Here is a 26,579-nt window from a genome sequence, read left to right on the forward strand (position 1 = left end):
ATCATTTTGCTGTGGGGGGCTGATGTTTGACAAATGGATCCAGTGATGGGATTAAAATCCTTGCCCATTCCAAGCAGACAGAGGCCACGAGCTCCTATTACAGATGCTACTGGAGAGTCATTACATACAAAGGACTATTACCAACGAGGCCCCACTGCTACCATTTCCTCAGACCGATTACTTGGGAAAATTAGTCTTCAAATGTATACCGCTAAACTTTTACTGACTATCCTAACAAAAGTAGAAGTCCTTATCCTCTGCGTAAGAGGCTCTTTTCCGGAGCTGCGATACATTAACACGCAATTTTATAATTTTCTACCTATTTTACTTCAGTGTGAGCTTTCATAATAATAAAGATACATTTTCAGGAGCATGAACAAATATGCTCAAATGAGGAGAAATCGAAGCCATTATCCTGACTTCAGTTTGAAAGAGTACCTGGCAGAGCGTGGGGTTGGGGAAAGTTTTCAGCTGAAAAACAGCTTATCCTTACAGGTATAATTTGTTGTTGTTACTTCTATAGAGCAGAACAGCCAGAACACAGACTTTTCTCCTGCAGGTCCTCAGCAAGGCGGGTAGTTCAGTGCCGCTTTCAATATTCTCATTCGGGAACTCAGAACTAGTTTATTTCCCCTACATGCTTACCTTTTCTAAGTAGGTATAGCTCCAAATTTTCCCATCAGCCCAAGTTCTTGAAATGATTTTTCCACTCTGGTCATATTCCATTTTTTCATTCCACGTCCCTCGTTGAATAAACGTCACCAATCCTGAAGGTGAATATGTGATATTCACTTCATTATATCTGCTTATGGGAGACCATAGAACAGGTCGTCCAGTCTGGTCATAAAGAATTCGAAGGGTGAATTTCCGATGGTCGTCATAGATCTTTCCTGTGCGAGTCATATGATCAAAATCTATGGAGAGCAGGTTTCTGTTATGGGCCTACAAAAAAGAGATAGGAAATACATTTGAAGCACTGCCTTAGCTCCCCTCATCAAGTGCATTCACAATTGAAAAGCTTTTTCTGTTTCTCCAGCAATGGGGTGTCTCTTGCCTTTGAATCCACCGGCTTCTCCTCGGATGACACTTGTCTTTATTCTCCCAGCAGACTGTACAGTCTTGGAAGGTTGGGGCTATGTCTTAACTACTGGTATGTGCTAGCTCCTCAACATACGGTTATTGATTGCTTTTGCCCAACTCAAGCCTCAAGTGTGCTGATACAATTTTCAGTGATTATGTAATCTTATTTTATGTGAGTCAGATGCCTACCAAGGAACGGGATTTCCTCCCCCTCTTTTACCAATGAAGTGGCTAAAACATAGAATGGTGAGTTATTTACATAATTAGAAATTAGAAAAAATGAATATAGAGCGCCCCCTCTAATTTATACAGAGAATCCCTTCTTGGGCTTCCTGTTCCTCTGGGCATGGAGCTTTATCACTTCACATCTATCACAGGGGAACACAGAGCAACTCAGATTGTCTCCTGAGATGGAAGCCCACTCAGCAATGTTTTACCAGAAGGTAAATGTGGCAGGTGTTGGTAGGCCCCCCAGTATTTGCGAGGGTGACACCACTCAGTGAGGTTAGAGCATGGAGTTCAATCTGGGTACCAAGTTTAGAAACAATTAGTAGCTCGGCTTGGTTCTGGTCTTAGGCTTCCTTGACTGCACGCCAGCATCCCCTCTGTGTACTTCACGGCCCCAAAGTTGTCCAGAGAAATCCTGCCTCTGAGGAAATTCAGCCTGGTCTACACAAGATAACCAAAGAACTAAATGGCTTAGTTAAAAAGTTTTTAAATTGGACAAAAGGCCACTTTTACTGGGTTTTCAAAGCAACTGGACAACTGACATGATCTGTTCTACTCTTCAGCTAGTAATGCCAATGTTTGGCACTCCCACCAGTAACTGCTATAGCAAGCTGATGACAACACAGAGCTGAAGAAGGCTCTGGAAGACAGGGGTTTTGAAGTAGGTGGGTGAGAGGCCAAGGGGAGGGCTTTAAAAATTTGTTTTATTTATTTTAGTTTAGCTCAGTTAAGTTTTCATTTCAGTGAGTCGTTTGTTTTGTTTTATTATAACTTTTTATGTGGAACTAGTCTGACTCACAAGAAGTTGCAAAAGTGGGGAATTCCCTGGCGGTCCAGTGGTTAGGACTCCAAGCTCTCATTGCCCAGGGCCCAGGGTTGATCCCTGGTCTGGGAACTAAAATCCCACAAGCCTCACAGTGCGGCCAATAAAATAAAATATGTAAATTGTTGGAGCTATTAAAAAAAAAAGAAGTTGCAAAAATGATACAGTAGCCATGTACTCTTCACCCAACTTTCAAGGAAAAGACTTCTTTTGGGTGAAGGGGGTCCAAGCATATCTGGAAGGAACCTTCTAGGTTCTTGGCTGAGACCCCCACACACTGCCACCCTCACCCTGTAATAAAAACAGGAGAAAAACAAGCAAGTTTAATAACATGTATACCTCCTGTACACATGAGAGAGACCCAGGGGAACTGATTAACTCTCCAAAATGGCCCAAGTCACCACCTTATATACTATCTCCAACTAAAGACAAAAGATGTTGGGAGGAGGGAGCCAGTTATGGGAGGTGACCAGGCAAAGCACAGTAAACAAGGGTAAGGTTGTTATGCAGATTTAAGTCATTGCTTTCTCCATCAGCCTAAAATAATCTTTATACCAAAGAGGCATATTTTGGGGTGGCAAATTCTTCTCCCCTTCAAATAAAAAAGGAGAAACTTTGAGAAGTATAAACAACAGTGGCTCTCGGGAGTCAGGAGACTGAATTAGCTGCTTGCCTGTGCACCAGCCATCTCTTGTATTCGGGCCTTAGTTTTCTTATCTGTGAAAAGGGAGTGATATTTACCACTCTACACCACACACCTGTGTTAAGAATTAAATGAGATTACATATACGGGTACCTGGTGATGTGTAAAAATAATATTAGTAATTGTTGTTTTTAGATATCATTACTTTTTGCATTTTAGTTAGGCTTCTGAATGGGCCCATGTGTCAGATTCCAAGGACTGTAGCTTGGTGTATTAGATTTATATCTGTAGGAATTGTCAACACGATCCTGAACAGAATATTAAATACCTGTTTAATGAGGTAGGGGAAAAAAACCAACATTAGGATTTGACTACATTAATCATAGTCGGACTAAATGGATTCACTAGCTATTCAACTAAACTTCATGTTCATTTTTAATTTTTGTGGTCAAGGATTTCTTTAAATATCTGAAAGCTATATACTGTGTCCCCAGAAAAACGCACATAAGTACATAAACAAACATTTTAAACAAAATCTCAAGTGGGATCTGAAACTCAAACATGAAACCTTTAGGGGTCTTGAGTCCAATTTCAAAATCCTGGCTCAGAAAGAGGTTTTCAAAAATTTTTTGTTAAAATTTTTTTTTGCTATTTAAAAACTTGAGATATAACTGACATATACCATTATATTAGTTTCAGGTTCAATATGTGTATATATTGTGAAATAATTACCACAAAAATCTAGTTAACATCCATCACCATATGTAGTTACAACTTTTTTTTCTTGTGATGAAAACTTTTAAGATCTATTCTCTTAGCAACTGTCAAATATACAAAACAGTATTATTAGCTATAGTCACCATGCTGTACATTACATCCCCAGGACTTATTAATCTTTTAACTGGAGCTTTGCACCTTTTCACCCCCTTCATCCATCTCGCCCACCCTTCACTACCTGCCTCTGGCAGCCACCAATCTGTTCTCTGTATCTATGGCCTTTTTTTTTTTTTTTTGATTCCACATCTAAATGAGATCCAGAGTTTTTATCTTAGTGCCCTACATGACTGCAAAGCCAGCATTCTCATTTCAGACTCTGGTTTTCCTTTGCTCAGTAATTTTGTGCACTTTGCTTTTTAAAATAACCTCCTTAACTTCTACCCCCATCATAAAAGTGATATTTTTTCATTGCAGAAAAATTGGAAAATATAGAAATATACAAAGAAAATAATCACCTGTAATCCCATCCTTCAATGTGAATCATTGCTAGTACTTTGCAGCATTTCATGCCCACTTTTGTTTTGCATAATCTATGCCCATACACTTAAAGAATACAATTAGAATTATACTTAAAGTTTTGTGTCCTACTTTTTCAGCTAATGTTTTGTCTTGAGCATTCCTCATGTTATTAAATATTCTTAAAATGTGGATTTTAGTGGTTACATAATATCTTCTACATGGTAAGCATTTATTTTTCCTTTCTCCTATTGTTGGAAATTAGAGTTTTTGTTTTCCATTTTTCTTTTATCTTTCATGTTCTGTTGAACATTTTTGTAAATAAATATTTCCTTAATACAAAACCCTATAAGGGAAATTATGGGGTCAAATGATAACGTATTAAAGACTCCTGATGCAACTCGAGATATTACTTCATGGTGCACAAAGGTTTACAAATTTATGCTCTTATTAACTAGCAGTGGAAGAGTTCAACTCATTCCATCCTTACCACCATTGAGTATTGTCATTGTTAGTATGCTTTTCCCAATATGAGAGTGGGAAAATAGTATGTTACTGTGGTTTAAATTTGCATTTATTTGGTTACTAATGAGGTTGAACCCTTTTAAACGTCTATTCGCCACATGTACATCTTCTATGAATTGTCTGCTATTTTCAACGTCTTTTGGTTTCAGTTTCTTCATCAGCCAGCTGGGGCTAATGATACTTGCCATTAATTTTGAGCTTCTGCAAGAAAAAAAAAAAAAAAAGGACAGCAAATGTTCCACGCCATGAATTCCAGAAGACTAGTGATTAGATACTCCAATTATTTGGGAGGAAGTCTTGTCAGTTGCAGGGGTATGTTTCATTCAGGGAATAGAGCCACAGATTGGGAAACATGACTCTTTAACCATCTGTAGCCAATGTGTGCAGTGCTGTGGTGCATAAATACACAGTAAACTGCTGTTATCACCTAAAAGGGGATAGAGAAGCGCGTATTTCCTGTCTTTTGATACACAGGGCTTGGAAACCTATACGAAACCAGGTGTTCTTTCTTCTACTACCTTTCCTGTGGTTTTATAGCCACATATCTCTAACTGTAATACTGTTCATTTACAATAGCTGTAAAATATCCATGTACTCCCAGAGACGGTTGTAACTGTTACAATTTATGTTATAATGATAGTTAAAGAGCCAAAGTAACAAGTGATTTCCAGTTCAACTAAATTTGTGGTTTTATTTGTCTGATAGATTAAGTTTACTACTCAAGAACACATTTCTTAATAAAGTCATTACAGCTACACAAGCAGGGACCACTGTTAAAAATCCACTACAGGCACTTCCCTGGTGGCGCAGTGGTTAAGAATCTGCCTGCCAATGCAGGGGACACGGGTTCGAGCCCTGGTCCGGGAAGATCCCACATGCCACGGAGCAACTAAGCCCGTGCGCCACAACTACTGAGCCTGCGCTCTAGAGCCCGCGAGCCACAACTACTGAAGCCTGCGCGCCTAGAGCCCGTGCTCTGCAACAAGAGAAGCCACCGCAATGAGAAGCCCGCACACCACAACCAAGAGTAGCCCCCGCTGGCCGCAACCAGAGAAAGCCTGGGCGCAGCAACGAAGACCCAACGCAGCCAAAAATAAATAACTAAATAAATAAAATTAAAAAAAAATCCACTACAAAGCGAGCAGAAGAAAACTCTGCCTAATGTTCTTTCCCTGCCTGCCAAGACTTCTGCAACCATGCTTCTGTTTCTGGATAATGCACTCGGATATTCAGATGTTGCTGAAACGCTAGTTTTAAAGTCAGGTTTGGAAGATAATGTAAAATTCGGCTAAGAGCTGAAAGGGGATGAAGGAATTGAAGATGCCACAGCCCCCCACCCTGCGAGTCTCCTATGGAACCCACATGTGAGAAGGCTGAAAGAATGCTAGGCTGACCGCCTTTGACTGCTGGGGTCATGAGCAAGGGTGGGAAAGCAACACGTTCATACAAACTCTTGTTTGCCTGAAAGACAACAATAGCCCTTGACCTAAGTGTGGGTCATCAATCCTTATTTTGGCTCTTCCTCCAAACAATCTATACCAATCTTTGCCCTGGAAAAGAGAGGGGCAAAGAAAAGGTTGACATTTGAGAATAGCCCCAAGTTAAAAAGAGTCTCTTTGGACATTGAGCAAGACACTTGAGTTTGGCAATTGATGAGTTGTATGTTGGGATAAGAAAGTTGGACTTGGTAATTTTTTTAATAAGGAAAGTATTTATGCTTTAATTTATTCTTCGGTTTTCTTTAGGCTTTTTTTTAGCTTTGCTGAAGAGAAGTAAGGAGAAGGGCTTGCTTTTTTGTTCACACTTCGACCAGAAAGGGAAGAGGAAAGAGCATGCACTGGGGAGCCATGGGTTGTGTTGCCAGCAGAAATCAAAGTGCCTGCGAAGGGTGGGTACAGGCAGAAGCTCCAAAGAAAAGTGTCCTCTGCCTCCCCTCAGATCCTTTCCTTGCTCTTTCCTAGGAGTTTGAGTTTTAATTGCTTAAGAGAAAGTCCTTTCAACCCCTTGCAATTTGAGACTCATTCAATTAGCAGGATAAAAATATATTAGGTTGATAATATATAAAGATATATTAGGTTGATATATAGATATATAAGATATATAGACATATAAATATCCATAGGCAACTGCTGATATTTGAGTGTTTTGGGCCTACCAAAAGGGCAGTTTCCTATGGTTCAACCCAATACACACACACACACGTGCTGAACTCTAAGCTCCAATCATGGCAGTTGATTTTCTTCAGAATAAAGGAGGAGAAGGCTGAATTTTCAATGATGCTGTCTAGCATTTCAACTCACAAGGCAACTGAGGTACGTGTTTGATTTTTGCTGAAGAAGTTGAAAGGTGAATAAGTGAGATGGGCCAAATAACCACATTACAGTTTGGGAGATGCACTGCATTTAATTTCCATGAAGCTGTGGGAATGGACAGAGTCACAGCTGCTTTTAAATTGGTACACGCTACTCTATTCTCACTGGTTTTAAGGTAATTAGTACGTGACTTTTAGAAATCGATCAATACAATTCTACAGATTTTATTTTTTATTGCTATTGCTACGCTGACAATGCAAACCGACTCAGGCTTGCTTCTGTTTCACAGAGTTGCCTACAGATGAACAGGGCATGTATGCAGGGTTAACATCAGCCTGCACGGCTCCACTGGGAATTTCTTTATACCTGTTTTTCTTCTTTTTTCCTCCCAAGGCACTCTCTTTACCTCGCCAGACCACAGAATCTTAGTGCCAGAAGGAATCTTACGACATGGGCTATTGACCTGGACTGCCTGGGTTCAAATCCTGTGTCACCATTTACTAGCTGTGTGCCCTCTGTGTGCCTTGGTTTCTTTATCTGTGAGAATGTTAATAAGAAAACACACCTGATAAGGTGTTATGAGTAATAAATGAGTTAATATATGGCCATACACAGATAATATTTCAATGAATGTTAGTTGCTATAATTATGATTAATGGTAATAATACTACTAGTCCTAATCATAGAGACTGTATAGCTCATATCCCTCATTTTATAGATGGGAAAAGTGGTGTAAAGTTATGGGCATACCAGTTCTTCTTCAAAACCTTACTCATTCCTCTCACTTGATTTCTGCCATACCATTTAACTTGGACACTTTGTGCACTAAAATAATTTGCTCTTGTTTAATTACTTTCCCGTTGGCGAATTCATCTGGGTAACCGTACAACAGGCATTTAAAAATTTTAATACCAAATCATTAATGCTTATATACAAGTGAAATAGTGTGTGAAATAATACTTTCTGTCTAGCTATCTTTGTGGAGTTGACCCAAGATTAACAAATATAGTAATTTGTTAAATTTACAAATCACAGTAAATTTCTGTGATTTGAAGGCCCCAAGAATCCCCTGACCCCAAAAACCAACACTGCCCAGTGGCCTCGATGCCTTAAATCTCCTGTCTCCAGGCGACTCCTTAGGGGTGAATACACTGCTACTTGGGACTGACACCCACAGATATATTTAAAAAATAGATGAATCTATCTGCAAGCAGGCTCCTTATTTAAATTTTCACAAAATGAAACCCTCCAGCAAACCTAGGGAGAACGAAGTTAAAAGTGTGAAGCAAACACATTTTCTGAGAAAGGAAGGAGACGCTGGAACCCTCTTGGCTGTCTCCCACATTCCCCATCATTTGTCAGCCTGGGACCTTGTGTTTCACCTGGGCTTGTTCCCCCTTTCAAAGCTCAGCTGGCATATGAACAGTCACATGTTGCATTTCAAAACAAATCTACCCTGTTCTCAGTTATCTTTGAATGGCGAGAAAAACAATCAATCGTGTGGGTTTTTAGATTAGTCTTGGCTTCATTTTGCTTGTAAAACATAATCATCTTACTTGATTTGATGACTTTGGTTTGAAGTGCTAAGCTTCTTGGTTTTTGTTTTTTTTTTTAATAAAGGAGGCTGCAGTTCTGGAGTTTTGCTGTAACCTCACATCTCAGTCTGCGAAATCTTGTAAAGAGCTCTGAGGTCCAATGCTGGGATAAGTCACATTTAATAGCATTATTATCCACGGACACAGCAAGGTGCAATCTGGATGTAGTTCCTAAACCAGTGTGCTTTTGGTGAACGTCTAATTTCTCTATTGTCCAGGGAAATGTATTTATGGGGACAGACTGATGCAGCAGATGAGAAGGTACATAGACTGGATGGGAAAGTACTTTGTAAGGAAAATGATTCAAATACAACTCAGGTTGGGGGGGAAATGGCTTTTTAAAATAAATGAAATTTCAGGATGTTAATGTGATTTATTTCACTTAATGGAGCTGGTGCCGGATGGCCCAGAGGTAACAAATCCCTCGCCTGCTCAGGCTAAGCAGGATATCATGTTTCCCAGCAGTTTGTTTCCTCACCTTGAAGAGGACCCCCAGTGTGTATGGAAAAAGAAAATCACCGATGGTTGGAGAAAAGCAACTCTTGTTGCTTTATCTTCAAGAGAGGTCTATCATTTTCTGATTTTTTTTTTCTTTCCACCTAGAAGGTCTGGGGTGGATGTGATAGGTAGCTTTGGGGAACATTTGATGTCCATCATCTTACCAAGGAAGCCTTTAAACGAACCTGTCATTCTGTGCCTGAACAATTAGTGTTTTATGACCTGCTGCCCAAGCACATTTGCAAATTACAAGCACACCTCTGTGTGGTTTTTCAAAGAGGAGCCCTATTTCCCCCAGGGCAGCAGGGGTTTCTATGTTGTGTGACTATCTGAACCTGTTATTCTGTCTGAAGAGCTCTGGAACAGCAGCTCCTCCAGGAGAAATAGAAGATTCAGTGCAAGGTCTCCAGGTACTTGGGGGCACCAGAGAGCCTTAATCTTTACATAGATGTTTACGAATGGGTCACCGCATATTTGGCCCAGAGAGAGAGAAAGTTACATCTCATGTGTCATCAGCTTGCCCCTTGAAAGCTACCATAAGTGAAGGGGGCACCATCTATGAAATAATAAAGTCAGTAAGGAAAAAGAATTTGCCTGGTTAAAACTGGATCTACACCTGCCTTTGGGGAGCGTATTCATTCCATTAAATTGGATATGCCTAATCTGGGGAAACTGAGGCAGTAATATAAGCCAAAGTGCCTAAGGATAGGGACAGCAGGTAAGGATTACCCAGTTAAACAGCCTCCTTTCTCTTGCCGCCTCCACACTTTGCCTGCCCGGAGGCCAGCCAGTTGTCCCGCACCATCCACACTTGCCAGTACATTAGAGTCGATTATTTGTCTCTTTTTGTCAGCACTGAAATGAGGAGTCAGGCCCTGCCAAGGTGGCTCCACTGAGCGGGGCAGTGATTTATAGATTAATTATTTTAAGGAACAAGGCAGCACAGCATGATGTAGTGGAAAGAGTGCTGCGCTAGGCGAAGCGCTGCATTTTAGTGCTGGCTCGGATCCTTAATAGCTGTTTGACTTTGGGCAAATCACTTAACCTCTCTGGGCCTTAGTCTCTTTATCTGTAAATTGGGAATAACAATAATTGATGGTTGTTGGACTTCCCTGGTGGCACAGTGGTTAAGAATCTGCCTGCCAAGGCAGGGAACATGGGCTCGAGCCCTGGTCCAGGAAGATCCCACATGTCGCAGAGCAACTAAGCCTGTGCACCACAACTACTGAGTCTGTGCTCTAGAGCCCGTGAGCCACAACTATTGAGCCTGCGTGCCACAACTACTGAAGCCCGTGCTCTGCAACAAGAGAAGCCACCGCAACGAGAAGCCCACGCACCGCAACGAAGAGTAGCCCCCGCTTGCTGCAACTAGAGAAAGCCTGCACGCAGCAACGGAGACCAAATGCAGCCAAAAATAAATATAAATAAATAAATTTATTTAAAAAATTGATGGTTGTGGTGATCAAATAAAACCCTGACTATGAAAGCATTTTATTGATTGTAAGGCACTAAACATATGTAAAGGATTGTTATTGTTGTTAGATTGCTAGGGACATGTACAGTAACACCACCTAGCCATTCTTCAGTCCCAGGACCTCAGGAAGAACCCTAGAAGTCATAGAGGAGAGGGCCCTGAATTTGTTGCCCTTATAAGCCATTCCACAAATCTGCTCAACTCTACCACGGGATGGGAAACGGGTCAGTTATCAATGGTACTAACTAAATAACACTTCACTCTACTCAACACGAAAGAGCCCCCGTATGTTTTATGACCATTAGCTTCTCAGTATTAAGAACAATTTGGGATATGAGGTGCAAATTACAATTTACAGTCTCTCTCCATTATCCGTGCATATGGAAGGGAGAAAACAGGGTGGGTGATCGTAGAAAGTGGAAAATACTAAAGTCACATAGTATAGAATGAGTTCTCCTAAAGAATATAAAATCCCAAAGTCACATAGTGTATGATATGATTCACAATGTTTTATTCAGACTATAAGCTGGGGAGGCACTATGAGACCATTTATTTGATATAATTGTTCTGGGGTGAATCCATGAGGTTGGTGAGCCATATGTAGATAATTCTGACTTTTCTCTAGTATGACATTTCATTTCACAGGTGAAGAAAATAAAGGCGTTCCTTAAGCCAGTTGTAAGACTTCCCCATCGAGGGTTCTACCCAGGAGATCTCATTTCTAGAAGAACTCTGATAGAAACCCTCACTGCTCTCACACAGACAGGTTTGACTATTTGGACTGGTTTCACCTCCCAATTCAGTGGCATACCTAGTAAATAGTCTGGCCAATGGAATCAAAACCTACAAATTGACTTGTGCATGTAGACAACCTTAGTAGCTGTTACAAAAAACAAGCATGGAAGTCTGTGTCTTTGTGTTACCAACAGAAGTGACTGGAAAGTGAGCGCTAGTGTAGATCATTTAGTCCGTATCAAGCCATGGGACTGACTTGACGGCTTGTCACTGGAATTGGGTGGTTGTTTGGCATTGCGTTGCCACAGCCTAGAGGTTACCACATTTTTACTGTGAGTGAAATTTTACTGTGAGTGAAGAAAATGCAAGTGTTCCAGGTATCCCAGGCACGACACAGGTGCTCAAAGCAGGCCTCAATAATGAGTGATCTTCTCCCTCAGGCTGGCAGTTGCTCTCGGGCTGATATTGAATGTTACTATACTTGGAAAGTTGGTCATGTCATCCTAACATTGGTTCATGTTCAAGAAGGGACAGGTAGACAGAGCGCTGTGGTGTCTGTAGGCTTTGTGTGCTGCAGAAAGGCAATTTTGATTGAATGATCCCTGGTTAACTGTGGTGAACAGTGCTTGGTAAGAACTTGAAAACCCCCAAATCTTTCATTTCCCCGGGCAGCTGTCTCTGAGCACCATTAGCCCAATGTGAGTACTAGTCCTTGACCCCTTTGGCGCTTAATATGTATATTCATGACAATGATATCATTCACTGTTTTCGCCCTTTATCTTGCTTTTGTCCAGATGTTGCCTGATGTCTCACATCCTTCTGTGTGTGCCTGCCTGGCCTTTCCAAATGAAGTATCAACTACCGCAAAGCAGGGGTCTGGGACAGCTCAGTGGACCTGCTGACCATCTGCAGGCCTTGTGAGGGATTCTGGAGGGCCTCCCGACTAAACACATTTCTCGATCCAGATGTTCTTGGGGCCTGAAATTGCTATTGTCAGAGCACTTTAGCTGGCTAATGACAAAGAAAGCTCCTATTAGGAGGGGGAAGGGTAAGCTGTGACAAAGTGAGAGAGTGGCATGGACATATATACACTACCAAAAGTAAAATAGATAGCTAGTGGGAAGCAGCCGCATAGCACAGGGAGATCAGCTCAGTGCTTTGTGACCACCTGGAGGGGTGGGATAGGGAAGGTGGGAGGGAGACTCAAGAGGGAGGGGATATGGGGATATATGTATACATATAGCTGATTCACTGTGTTATAAAGCAGAAACTAACACACCATAGTAAAGCAATTATACTCCAATAAAGATGTTTAAAAAATAAATAAATAAATAAAAAGAAAGCTCCTGTTAGAATGTTCATTTCAGGGTACTGAACCATTATCAGCCTTTAGCACCCTCTCTTGAATTAGTATATCATATAAGCTAGTCAGTCAGCTAGAAAAGCTTTGGAGAAATGGGACTTCCAAAGAGGGAGGCTCTGCCGCTTTCAAAACTAAAACACCAATTCTATAGCTTCTATCAGGTCGAGCCTTACCCTCAGCCTTCTTTCAAAAGCGGAAATGTTGCCTTTGTTCTGCTCCTTCCGCTGCCGCCACTCGATGAGGTTGGCGTTGTGCTCTCCGGGCAGTGAGATGTTGCATTTGCCCAGGGTGGGGTTGACCGCCCCGGACAGGATGTGGGGCTCTGAGCTGAGGCTGATCTCCATCCCGCTGGCAAAAGTGACACGTAGGGAGCCGTCTGGACTCACCCGATAGGTACTCTGGGTATTTTCTGCAGACAGAGGAGCAAAGGAGGAAGAGGGGGAAGAAAGGGAAGCACAGAAGCAGAGGAGAGACAAGTTTAGCTTTAGGAGGTAAGGTTGGGAAAGGATGAGCAGGTGGGGTGCCGTGGACCTAACTGCCCTCTGGGCTAGACAACCACTCTGACAGGCCAACACACTCTGTCCATTTGGGTCTCGTTATTTTCACAGCTGGGCTGTCTTGTTTCTTGGATAAAAGACTCCTGTGTAATACTGCAGGCTGTTTTTGTTTTGAGAAACTTTCTCACTTTTAAAGAATTCCCTCACAAACTCCCTTTCTGACTTGGTGGACTGGCCTCCTCCATTTGATATGCTGGGAGCTAGAATGGGCAGAGTATGAAGTTTAACTCAGTATCATCACTGCAGGGGGACACCAGCACGGTTGCCGGACTCCACAAAATGATACGCTGACAAAGGTCGCCACCGATCCTTTTACAGTGGCTCAGCCTAACAATAGAAGGAGTCCTTAATGACTGGGCAGAGAGAAAACAATTTCTCTGTGTCCACCTCCCTCAGCTTCCAAGATATTCTTTCCAAATCCACCTCCCTCCCTCCCTTCCTCCCTTCCTTCCTGTTTACTCCTCTATTTCTCCCCCTCTCTCTCCTCACTTCCCTCCTTTCTTCCTTCCCTCTCTCCCTTCCTTCTTTTTCCTTCCATTCCTTTACTTTCCTCTCTTTGAACAGAATGAGCTTTTAATTCTCTCATTTCCCTTATATTCCTGCTTGGTGTGTATCCTCATTCATCCTTTTTATTCACCCATGTCATCATTGCTCTAGAATGCTAACCTCAGATGGGACACAGACTTCATTTCTTTAGTATAACCCAATTGGAGCTTAAAGAGCCTTACAAACAGCTGCGTGTTGGGAAATGACTTGATGGAAGAGTAGATTTGGCAGGGATTTAACCTCATAACTCCCACTGGGATGTGGCCCAATGTTGCTATAGGAACTTTGTGAAAGGTGTGACTTTGTCTGGGCTTCAGCCTCCATAGCTGGAATATTGGGAGAAGAAGTCATCTTCTCAGCCAAAAGTGAATTCTAGTCATTGACGGTGTGCAGAGGTTTGATGGTAGAAGTAAGAGAGATGCTGTTAGATTCTGGCGAAGTTGGAAATATTCTTACCTTGTTTTAAAATATATATGGTACTAGTTGCTGTCAAATTGGTTGACATGAGGACGTTTTCGCGGTTGGAAGTATCTAGCTCCACTTTTGTCAGCTTCTCCAGGTCACTGTGGAAGCTGCTGACCTCTCCAGTGGGAAACGTTGCATTGGTCAGATGCCCCTCGGGGTCATACCTGAGGAATGTAACCAATCCCAATGTTGAAGTCTCTTGGCAGTGATAACAGGCTTTTGCAAAATAAAAATCACTTGGCAGCTAATACAGTTTAACTTTGAGTGATAACAAGTATTATTAACCTTGTTCAATAAGAAGAAAAAGGTCAGAGAGATGATTAATCAAACGAAGGTATTTTTTGCTGCTTCTGAATTCTTGATGACTTCCTTGAGCTGTGCTGTTTTACAGAAAAAATATATCTGGTAATGAATCACCAGGGTGGAAAACTGATTTATGAGTCATGTCCTGCTGTGTGCAATGTTGCAGGGAGCCCTCCGTTTGCAATTTGGGTCGATCCCATCAGATGTGATGGGTCACAAGGACCAGCAGAGGGTGCTGTTGACAAAGAAAAAGGAGGCATGACTGTCCGCCGCCCCGCCCCGCCCCCACCAGCCTGAGAAGGCTAATAAACTGATTCTGCACTGTGATAGGAAAATTATGTTTGCTGATCTTTAAGTTGCCAAATTTGAAATGAATGAATCATTCTTCCAACAAAATGACCAAGCACCGAAGACAATGGAAACATGTTCATTAAAACATTCTGGAGCCCCCTGATCTCAGTGCCACTTAATTTTTTAATTTTATAATATAGTACATAATGTGTTGTAATTTGCCTATATGAGTAAGAGATGAAAACAAATAATTACCTGGGATAACAGGCAATAACCTATATCTAGAAATATAGTCTTGTGAGTTGACTTTTTTTAAAAAATCAGAATTGGCAATCTCACTGTCCTCCAAGTGGAAACTGCCTCCCTGAAGGCTTTTGGTGTGGAGCTGTTCTTTTATTGCCAATAGAACCATGAAAAATAAACCCTTCATTAAAAGTAAGGACATGCACTTGGAAACCCATTACTGCTTTCAAGTTGCAAATTACAAAATAGTTAAGTACTTTTTTTGTTTTTAAAATGTTAAACAATTATATTCTTTTTACCCAAAGTGAGCAGGATACAGCCTGGACACAGTGGTAGAGTCTGGCTCTACTGCCTTCTCCCACCAAAATTATGCAAAATGGCCTAGTGATTCAGTGTTAATCCACTACGCTTTAAAGAACTCAGCCTGGATAGCTGCTGAAATTTTAAAACTTAGACCAGCCTTTGGTAGGCTTGGGAAAAGGGGCTAGACATTATTTTATAGGACAAAACTGAACTTGAGGCTATACACAATGCCATCTCAAGTTCAGTTCTGTTTGTACATGAGTGTGTGCACTGCACACACATGCTATCAGTTAAAAGAGTCAGGCACGCAAATAAAAATAATCAAATAGGTCATTTGACATCATAGATATGGCAAGCCCTAGTTGTTTAATTGGATGCACGCTTTGCTTAAATGGATTTCAGTCAAAAAGGTTATTGGCATGTTGCAGCTATGCTGCTAAGGCCTCATTATCGAGGAAAGGCTGAAGGGTGCTGTTTGCGCCTGGGGTTAATGGCAAAATCCTCCCCCCTGCTCAGCCCGTTTGCCCGTGGCCTGCTCGGGGCTCTGTGGCTGCAAGAAGAAGACCCCTGATGAGAAAGGGGCATGGAAGGGCCTGAACACCTAACACAGCTCCGACTTTGTCTGCCTGGTCTTCCTTCCAGGAGAGGAAAACGATATCCAGTTTTGATTCTTGCAAGGTACCAACCTGCTTTTCCCTGTAGGGAGGAGTTTCCAGGCAGCAGACAGAAGGGAGCTGCTGCAGGCCCCCCTCACTATGGAGACTGTGGTCCCACAGCCTGGACTACTCAGGCAGTTCCTCTCTGTTTCACATCCATCACCAGCAACTCTGCCTCATTGGTTTCCCTTTCCTGATTTCTGAAGGGTTTCCTCAGCACTTGGCAAGGTCACTCTTCATTATTCCTCCAGGAGATCTGACCTAAGATGCTACGCATGCAGGTTTCCAACGGGCTTTCCAGCTCAGGGCAGCTTCTTTCTTTCCCAGTCACATAGCCCCTTGTTTGAAAGCAAGATTTCATTGAAAGGTGATGGCAGTGGTCGTGCCCACTTCTCAGGGCAAGATGACAAGATCAGATGCTAACTGAGCCATCCATGAGCAGAGGTCAAAAATCTGAATGAACCTCAGCAGTGGCCTGTGGTGTAATTCCCTGGATAGATGTAGCTGGGAGGCTGCTGCCTGGCTCCTCGTCTGCTGAGAGAGGGAATGCAGTGGGGATAAGATAGAATTTCCCACAGTCCTGCCCAGGCACTAGAGAGCTAGAAAGTTGTATTGTCTGATTTCCTTTCTGTGGCTGGATAAGCCTCCTTATCTGAAAGTGTACATTTGACTTTATCATAAACAAAGCACTCTACCTTGAGGGCGTTATGCTAAGTGAAATAAATCGGACAGAGTAAGACAAATACTGTATGATCTCACTTATGTGTGGAATCTGAAAAAAAACAAAACCAAAAACCCGAACACAAAAAACTCATAGAAAGAGAGATCAGATTTGTGGTTACCAGAGGCGGGGGGTGGGTGGAGGAATGGGACAGAGGTGGTCAGAAGGTCGAAACTTCCAGTCATAAGTTACATAAGTACTGGGGACGCAATGTACAACACGACAATAGTTAACTGCGGTGTGGTATGTATGAAAATTCCTAAGAAAGTAAATCCTAAAAGTTCTCATCAGAAGGAAAAAATATTTTTCTTCTTTTTTTTTTGTATCTATATGAGATGACGGACATTCACTAAACTTACTGTCATCATCATTTTGCAATATATATAAATCAAGTCATTATGCTGCATGCCTTAAACTTATATAGTGCTGTATGTCGATTATATCTCAGTAAAACTGAAGAGAAAAAACCCAAAAAAACAAAGCACCCTACCCCCCCAGTACACTCACCCGCCCCAATTCTGCTAGTCACAGCCAAAGCAATGGCATTTGGTGGTGTCTGCAGTGTGGTGCCTCTCCTGGGCTCATTCAAAACCTACAGGCCCAAGTCTCTTCTGTGGGGTCATGTTCAAAGGAAGAGCAGATCCCACAACTTTGGAAAGATTGCTCCAAACTGGATAAGAAATAAAGGAAGCCTTTGATTTCTTATGGCTTGCTTGAGGTTTCTTTTTGTTGTTGTTGTTGTTGTTTCCCCTCCATCACAGGGGACTGCATGTTTCCAGAGTGAATGTCAAAGAAACAAGTTTAATCAAAATCTCTTACGCTGTTCTGTGGGCTTCCCTCTGGTGCCTGCATCCTTTGGTGCAGAGAACACAAGCCAATATGCTGCAACTGATCCCTTCAGGCCGTAACAGGGTTGTAACTTCCACCGCCCTGCCCCCACTCCCCCTCCCTACCCTGGGCTGCAAATTCTGGTCGGTGAATTGTGTGATCAGGCATTGATTGTTGCCTTCATGGTCATCAGGAGTGAGCTTGGGAAGAGGAGCTTTGCCATCACCTTGTCCCTTACCGTCCCTGATTTTACAGAGTTCCACTGTGTGCGTGCGCACACACGTGTCCCCGTGGATCAAAGGAAACATTTGTAAAGGAAATTCAGAATTCATTCTTGTCCTTGAGGAACATATAGTTTATATTAGGGGAGATGATATTTACACATTATTAAAAATATATTTGGTCTGATATTTTCTCGTAAGGGATAGCCTGCCCTTTCCCTTGAGGACAATTTAAGCCAGAGCTAAACCGGGCAGGGTAAAAACTAGTAGCTCTTCCATCTTTGCTCTTCTTAAGAAAATATTGAAGATTATAGAAGAAAAATTCATTACTTATTTTTTTTAAAGGAAATAGACCCTCTTTACCCTCTCATGCCGGAAACCTGACCAACCTAATAAGCGTTCTTTAGGAAATACTGGATTGCCCTTTCTTCACCAATAACTTCATGTGGCCCCCTATGATTCAGCCCATGTCCATAATGCCCTTCTATCTTCACTTGTCCTTCACTCAATAAATATCAGTCTTGCGCTAGGTACTGGGGATACTGTGGTGAATGAACTTCAAAGTCTAGTAGCGTAGATAAGATACGCACACAAACCACTCTGGTGCCAGAATATTGCCATATACTTCTGTAAACAAGGAGCTGCAGAAGCTCAGAAGAGGCAGAAGTTACTTCCAGGCAGGCTGAGCAGAAGAGAAGGAGGTGGTACTTGAATCCTGGAGGGTAGCTGGAGATCAGTCCCTTGATAGGTAGAGACTAGGGACGGGAGGAAGGCACTCCAAAGGCAGGCACACTGGTGGCTGGGATGACCATCGAGGGAAGCATGGTGCTGGAGCACACAGGTCCTCTCGGAGGGGAGTGGGAGATGAGGCCGGAGAGGCACGTTGGAAGCAGAGCACGGGGAAACTGGGGTGTCAGGCTCTGGAGGAAAGCATGCAGTCAGTAGACAATGGAGAGGCGTAGGAAGCTCTTCAGGGGGAGAACGGTATGATTCAAGCAGTTCTTTGGTGGCAGTGAATCTCGGAAGGGAAGCTATGGAGCAGGGAAACCTGTTGGGAGGCTAACGCCTCAGCTTGTGTAAGAGAAGATGGTGGCCTCTTGCCTTTATGAAATGCGTTGTGATCGCCTATCCTTGGGACCAGTCTTCCTTCCTAGGTTGTAAACTCTCGCATCTTTAGAGAGAGGACAGTGTCTCATCACCTCTGTATTTTTGGTGTGTGGCACAGAGCAGACTCTCACTGCATATACTTGTTGAATGAGAGAAACAGGATCTGCCAGTGGAAATGGGAAGGAAGGGGTGGGTATGAGAGTCAGCGTGGTGAGAGGATAGACAGAGCCATCCCAGGTGGTGTGGAGGCTTAGCTTACACGGACGTCCTGTGAGGTGCAGCTCATTTCCCAGCCAGGCTCTGAAAGCTCGTTCGGTCAGCAGCCTCTCTTCCTTCTGTTCAGTCCCTTTCTCTTTGGTAGTTCTCTCTCCCCAGCATGAGCCACGACAGTTCTCTCTGCCCATTCCTGAGCCTTACCAAGGGCATAAAGCACAGGGGGAAGGAACTGAGCAAAGGTGTCCAGTCTGTCTCTGGAGTACTGAAGGAACTGTTGGCAATTCTACGTTCTTCTTGCTTAAATGAAATCCCTCACCTGCCCAGAGGCAGGGGCCTGGACCATGTGGTGCCTTAGCTCTCTCCCTACTCTGAGATTCTCAAAAGCACTGGAAACACTTCGATGTGTTTGGACTGACTATTCACTTACATAACCAGTTCCGCATGGGAATCACATCCTCTGCTTAGGCAAATATCTCACCCGGAGACGTGGCTTGTGTACCTTGCCCCGCCTCCCCGCTCCCCGCCCCCGTTCTGCTAATCTTATCAGGGAGGAGAGAGAACCTCCCATTAGCCATCTTCCATAAGACTGAGCATTTGTAAAACAGCCTAGAAGGCACCTAGAGCTATCGTGAGGGCATTTCCAAGTTGTCAGTAAATGGCGTTTTCTTGGGGGGTGGGGTGGGGAATGTGCAAACCAAGTCCCGGGATAGAGAGAACACAGAAAACCAGGGATCAAGAGATCGTGCTCCCACAAAGGTCAAGGGCCTGAGGAACTGTCAGCTCGGCCTGCACTGGCAGCAGTGACAAAACTGACACTTTGGCCTCAGTCTGGGACCTTTTCAGTTGAGCGTAGCAGAAGCCTTTACCGGGGAAATGCTTGCGAAACAAGCAAGGGTGTCCTGGCTATCCTTGCAGCCTCTGCTGGGGCAGGGTCATCGCAATTAGGAGCCCGCCAGCCCCTCGGGCCAGAACCCCTGCCTCGTTCCTAGTTCTGCTTTGACAGCCATTTCTCTGTGGTCAGCTTTTCCCCTGACACTCAGGACACTTAGGCGCAGTCACATCAAGTACTAATACTTGGGGTGTGCAACTTTGATCCTGGTCCGAGTCAAACGGAATTATGGAAAGCAATGAACTATTTAAACAACATCACACTACACAAGACAAGCCCACATACTACCACGGCACCAGATGCATTTTAAAATCCCATTTGGACTGTCCACACTGTTCAGGGTCATCTGTGTCATTTCTCCCTGCGTTGTCGCTGATAACCGAAAGTTGAACGGATTACTGGCTTAGCTACCTCTATGCAGCAGTCTTCCATCCTTCCAACAATTTTGCTTCTGTTTCTCTTTTTCTGTTTCTCATCTCAGAACAGAAATCTGATGTCCACCTTAGCAAAGGATTTGTCACCTTTTGGCCAAAGAAGGCAGCCTCTCTCTCACCTCTGAGCAACGCTCAAGTTCTTTTAGGAGGGCCTGGTAACAGTGGCCCAAGGCCGCCTTCTACTGACCTCAGCATGGCTGTAACCCTGACTGGAAGAGTAGGTCCGATTCGGTGCTCCCTGGCTTCAGAAGGAGAAGGAAAACCTCGAAGGAGTGCTCAGAACCGGCTAAAGCGTTGGAGGATAAAAGTGAAAGAAGCCAGAGTTTGTACAGAGTAGACTGGGAAGAATTAGTTTCATTTTGAAGGTTGGGAAGTTGCTCATTCCCGTATGTACATGCAGGAACCGACAGGGACAGCATTCCGTTGGGGACAGAATGCACTGCTTCAGGAGGAAGAGGAACCTTCTCTCCACAGAGGGTTTCCGCATAATACTGGCTGGAGTCGAGAAGGTGGGAGAAGGACGAAATGGATATTCAGCCTCCCTTTCTCTTTCATGGCGCTCTCATACTCCTCTTGTCCTGCTACTGCAGCAGAAATCTTCTAGCTCCCCAGGCTTCCCATGGTCACTCCTGTAATCCCAAATCCTCTTCCTTTTTCTGGAAGGCAGTGGGGTAGTAGTGGAAAGAGCAGTGGGCTAGAAGCTCAAAGATCTGACTCTAGACCCAGCCAACCAGCAACATGAATGGGCAAATTAGTCCCCTACTCTAGGCCTCCATTTCCTTATTTGTAAAGTGACCTCTGATGTCTCCTTGTGGCCATAAAATTCCATGATTACCCCCGCGTGAATGCCTGTGTTTCTCATCTCTTAATGCCTCAAGATTGGTTACCCAAAAACAATGATGTTAGATGCTACTTTTTTCTCACTGCCAGCTGAGTCCTGGTAACAGGCCTGGGCTCTGCTTGCTGTAAGTATCCGCCGGGACCACAAACTATCCGACTACAACATTCTGCTCTCTATCTGACATCATCAGTTTTCCCCTCTGTATTGGATTATTTTCATCAGCACACAAATGTACCATTATTTCTTTCATTTTAAAAACCTCCTTCTGATTACTCTGTTTCCCCCCCCCCCCGCTCCAATTTCTCTGCTCGTTACAGCAGTGCACTTCAGAAGGGTTCTTTACTCATTGTCCCCAAACTCTCCTCCCAGTTGCTCTCTTTATTATTATGATGATTATTATTGAAATATAATTAACATAGCATAAAAGTCACCATTTAAAAGTACACAGTACACAATTCAGTGGCTTTCAGTACATTCACAACGTGTGCAACCGTCAGCACCATTTCTAGAACATTTCCATCACCCCCCAAATAAACCCCGTACTCACTGGCAGTCACTCCCCGTTCACTCCTCTCCCTAGCTGTTGGCAACTGCTAACCTGTTATACTTTGTCTCTATGAATTTGCCTTTTCCGGATATCTCATATAAACGGAACTATATAATATCTGTCCTTTTGTGTCTGGCTTCTTTCAGGTAGCATAACGTCTCTGAGGTTCACCCATGCTGTAGCACGTACCAGAACTTCACTCGTTTTCATGGATGGATAATATCGCATTGTATGGCTATACCACATTTCGTTTGGTTATTCATGACTGGATGGACACGGTCCTCTACACCTCTTGGCTATTATGAATAACACTGCTATGAACATGTGTGTATCCATTATCTCTTAAACCTCCTCTGCTAAAGCTTCTGTCCCCCAGTGCCCACAGCACCTGTTCTTGTGAAGGTACACAATGATGTCCACAGTGTTGGATGGAACTGTCATTCTCCGTGCTTATCTTACTTGACTTATCAGGAGTATTTGACACGGCTGATCGCTCCTTCCTCCTTGCATCACTTGTTTTACTTCGCTTCCAGGACGTCCCACTCTCCTGGTTTTCTTCCTACTTCACTGGACTTTCTTTCTCCGTCTCTTTTGCTGGTTCCTCTTCATATCTTCAACTCAATGTTGGGGTGCTCTAGGTTCCATCATCAGATCTCTTTTCTTCCTTGACTACACTCACTTTTCCATGAAGATCTCGTGGCTTTAAACACAGTCAGGACACTGGTGGACGCTAAATTTGGATCTCCAAATTTCACATCTCCAGCCGCTCCCCTCAATTCCAGACTCATAAATCCAACTGCCAACTTGATATTTTCCCTTGGATGTCTAAACTGATCATATCCAACCCTGAACTCCCACCCAGTATCATGTACTCCTTGCCTGGTCTTCCCCATCCTGGTAAATGGAAAGTCCAACACCCACTTGCTCAGGCCAAAAACTTTGGAGTTATTTCTGACCCTTTTTTTTTCTCATACTCCACATCCCATCTGTCAGTCCTGACAGCTCTATTGTCAAAATATATTTAGAATATTATCACTTACTGCCCTCACTCCCTGGTCTAAGTCACCATTTTGCCTGGATTATTGCAATAGCCCCCTCCCTCCATTAGGTTCCTCTACTTCCACCATACAGTCTGTTTTCAATACAGAGTGATTCTTTAAAAATGGAAGGCAGATTCTGTCACTCCTTTACTTGAAGCTCTCCAGTGGTCTCACCTTTTACTCAGAGTCAAAAGGTCTTTACAGAGGCCTGCAAAGCCCTATGTGAAGTGGCCCTGGCCACTTCGTTGATTTTGTCTCCCTACTGTGATTGTGCACTCCACTCCAGTCACAGTGGCTGCCTTACTATTCCTTGAACATGTCAGATTTGTTCCTGCTGCAGGGCCTTTGCACTTGCTGTTCACTCTGCTTGCAATGTTTTCGCCCTTCCTCCCCGGCAGATACCCACACGACTCACTCCCTCACCTCCTACAGGCCTTTACTCAAATGTCACCTTCTGAGCGAGGTCTTCCCTGACCACCCAGCCTGAAATAAAAACCCCTTCTGCCTCCAAATCTTGATTCCCCCTGACCCTGCTTTATTTCCTCCACAGAGCTTATCACCATCTGAAGTTCTGTGCATTTTACTTGTCTCCCTCCAGTACAATGTAAGCGCTATGAAGGTAGGGATTTGTATCTGTCTTGTTCACGGCTATATCCCCAGCACCAGAACACTGCCAGGTGTATACTAGCTGCTTAGCAAATATTTGTTGAATAAATAAATGAATGGTTAAACGGTTATTTTGTGGGGGCTTTTTCTCTAGTTTTATTGAGGTATAATTGACAAATAAAATTGCATGTATTTCAAGTGTACAATGTGATGATTGGTAAATAAGTAAACGGTTGAACTGGTTATTTTGAAAACTAGTTAATAATTCTGCCATTTCTTGTTGCTTAACTGAATTTAACCATTAGTTTTCAAAATAGTTGTTTGTCGGGCTTCCCTGGTGGCGCAGTGGTTGAGAGTCCGCCTGCCGATGCAGGGGACACGGGTTCGTGCCCCGGTCCGGGAAGATCCCACATGCCGCGGAGCGGCTGGACCCGTGAGCCATGGCCGCTGAGGCTGCGCGTCCGGAGCCTGTGCTCCGCAATGGGAGAGGCCACAGCAGTGAGAAGCCCGCGTACGGAAAAAAAAAAAAAAAGTTATTTGTCTAATTTCAGCTGCAGTGTGATCTTGCATGAATTTTTGAAAAAAGATATTCTCATTAGAACTTTTATCTTTCTTAAGGGTAGTATATTTCAAAATGTGGGCTCTTGAGTCAGACTGTTGCAGTTTGAATCCTGGACATTTGTGTGAATCAGGACAAGCTCACCATGCTGGGCCTCAGTTTCCTCATCCATAAAACAGGCAAACCAGGAGCACGTATCCCATGTTGTTATTTTGGAGATCAAACAAAATACTTTATGTAAATCACCTACCCTAGGACCTAGCACATAGTAAACCCTCAGTGAACAGTAGCTTTTATTACTTTTATTAAGATGTAAGAGAAATTTTTCCAGAAATAGAGGAAGACCTGTGACGGAAACTGAATACATTTTTCTCAGTGAAACTAAAATAGCTGTCCAGCTCTTTTGTATAAGTGGCATTTCTTTGGGAAATGATCCAAAACTTGAAGGCCAACTGTTTTGTCCCTTTCCTCAGGAGGGTTTCGTGGGATCCAGTCTTTTCATATTCCCTACATTCTCACGGAAGAGTCACACCTGGAACTCCTCGTATTTAGTATCTCCGCTTCTCACGTTCCCCAACTTGAATGCCATTTCAGGCTCTGGGTTCAGTTCCATGCATTATCTTCACTCTGTAAACTGGTTAAAAATTCAGCAACTCCCTTCGTGGGGAAGAGGCTTGCCGAGCGCTGGCAAACTAGCTTTCTAAATGGGTTGACTTGCAAATAACGTTGTCCAGCCTTAAAAGGCAAGGACGATGGTCTCTATGTCCATGACAGGACACCTCCTAGTAGCCTGCCGTCAGACACACCTTCTGTTAATTCCCAGTTAAACAAAGTTATCACAGACCCGGTCTGTGAATACCCAAATGTATTGGAGTCTTTGCCTTGTGCAGGGAAACTGGGGGGAGGGCGCAGGCCTGTACTGAAGCTTTTGACTCCACATTTCCCAGAAGCAGCCAGTGGAGTGCAGCTTCTCCTGTTTCAGCATTTGCCCCACGTCATTTCACAACTTAAACTGAGTTGGGCTGGGCCGGGCTGCGCACACATTCATTCATTCATTAAACCCCACAGCGATCAATAAATACTAGTTAAGCTACACTGCTTCTTTGCTACTTTAGAACTATTTTCTAGTTTTGTCATTTAAACGAAATTTTCCCTTGTTTTCCCAGCTATGCTGTAAATTTCTCGAGCACATGGACTTCCGCCTCATTCTTGTCTCGTGCAGCACCATGCTTGATTCTTCATTCAGCCTATGTGTTTATTATTATGCTCTGCAAAAGTGCTTGCTCTGGAGAAATGGGTTCGAAGCCTAGGAGTTGGGTAAAATTTTCTCCTTGACTTTTTTTTTTTTTATTGTGGCTGTTAGGAGAAAATAGCATGCAACACTCAGCAATTACTAAGTCATTTTCCCACTGTAATACAACTGCAAATACAAACCTAACAAAGCCCATGTTGAGATTTAGAAACTTACTCATAAACGGTTGTCCATCCATTTTCGTTACTTTTGGTAGCCAGAAGCCCCGTGTTTCCTGGATAGGTCATCAAGGCCAGATTGTAGCCTTGGGCTGACACTCTTTTCAGGACTCCGTTGCTGCTTATGGTCAGCCAGTACACCTGCCCGCCAGGCACCACAAGCCAAAGGGGCATCCCGCTTGCGTCTCGGCGAATGTGCACAGAATTGCCGTTGTTGCTGGTAATCGCACCCAAGTCGCCTTCGGCATTGTAGGTGAAATTATACACATAGTCCCTCGTTATCAAGTTCAAGGTGTGCAGGTGGGTTCCATTGACAGTGAACTGGTACAGTTCCTGATCAGCAGGTGATGCAATCTCATAAAGGTTCATGTCATTCAAGTGAGCTTGGTTCCTGCTAATGGTACGAATTCGAACATTCCCAAGGTCTGCCACGTAGAGGGTACCATCAGGCGACACTGCTAAGGAGGAAGGGGCTTTCATCTTTGCATCTTTGGCATAGCCACCATCACCTGTGGGAGAAAGACCCTGATGTTAATAGTTGTGGTCACAAGCACTTATACAAACATACCATATACAGAAATCGCTGTGCATCAAGAATCATTTTAAAGGGAACAGTCAGTGAACCAACATTCTCCACATGCCCCAGCTGGATATTTGAAACCCATTATTCCCAATTCTTGAGTCAGTGCCACTAAAGATGAACAGTGAGATGCAATTCTCTCAGTTAACACCAATTTTGTGAAATCGTCAATCCTGCTCTTCTGTATCTAAAGATACAAAAACAGCAAATGATGACAGCCACCCCAAATCTAGCCAGAGACTTACGCCTGTCCATGCTCATAGCATCTATCTCAGGGCTTTCCAGTCCTACTGTGCCCAGACACCTTTCTTCTGTTAACTTTCATTGTCATATTGTCAAAGTACACTAAGTCTGCAAGTGCGACAATCATTCAGAACATCAAATTTGATAACTGGAATAAACATTCCAGTTTTGCCTTGAAAGAAAGATATCAATTAGCAAAATAACTATAAAACTAGTTGTCTAGGAAAACATTGGAAATATCAATCAAAAGTCATATTGACCAAGTTGCTCACTCTTGATTCCTCTGTCCCAAGGAAAAGCAAAGGTTAAAAGAACCATTTGGGCGTGGATGAGCAGTTTAATAGGGCGGCATGCAGCATGGAGGGATGTCCACGTACCAGCAGTAAATGCATCTATTGACATTT

General features: G+C 43.3%; 1 protein-coding gene across 3 annotated transcripts in view; it reads right to left on the bottom strand.

Moving 5' to 3' along the window:
- TENM1 (teneurin transmembrane protein 1) overlaps positions 1–26,579 on the bottom strand; it is a gene marked incomplete at both ends in the record, with an annotated part of 571,653 nt that overhangs the window by 14,810 nt on the left and 530,264 nt on the right. For all 3 annotated transcript variants that reach the window (XM_082681806.1, XM_082681807.1, XM_082681805.1), the window contains 4 exons: positions 646–942; positions 12,683–12,918; positions 14,069–14,241; positions 25,351–25,861. In XM_082681806.1, the coding sequence (XP_082537932.1) occupies positions 646–942; positions 12,683–12,918; positions 14,069–14,241; positions 25,351–25,861 (1,217 nt within the window). The remainder of the gene's footprint in view (positions 1–645; positions 943–12,682; positions 12,919–14,068; positions 14,242–25,350; positions 25,862–26,579) is intronic.

This window comes from Grampus griseus (assembly GCF_964374135.1).
Source record: "Grampus griseus genome assembly, chromosome: X".
NCBI lineage: Eukaryota > Metazoa > Chordata > Mammalia > Artiodactyla > Delphinidae > Grampus > Grampus griseus.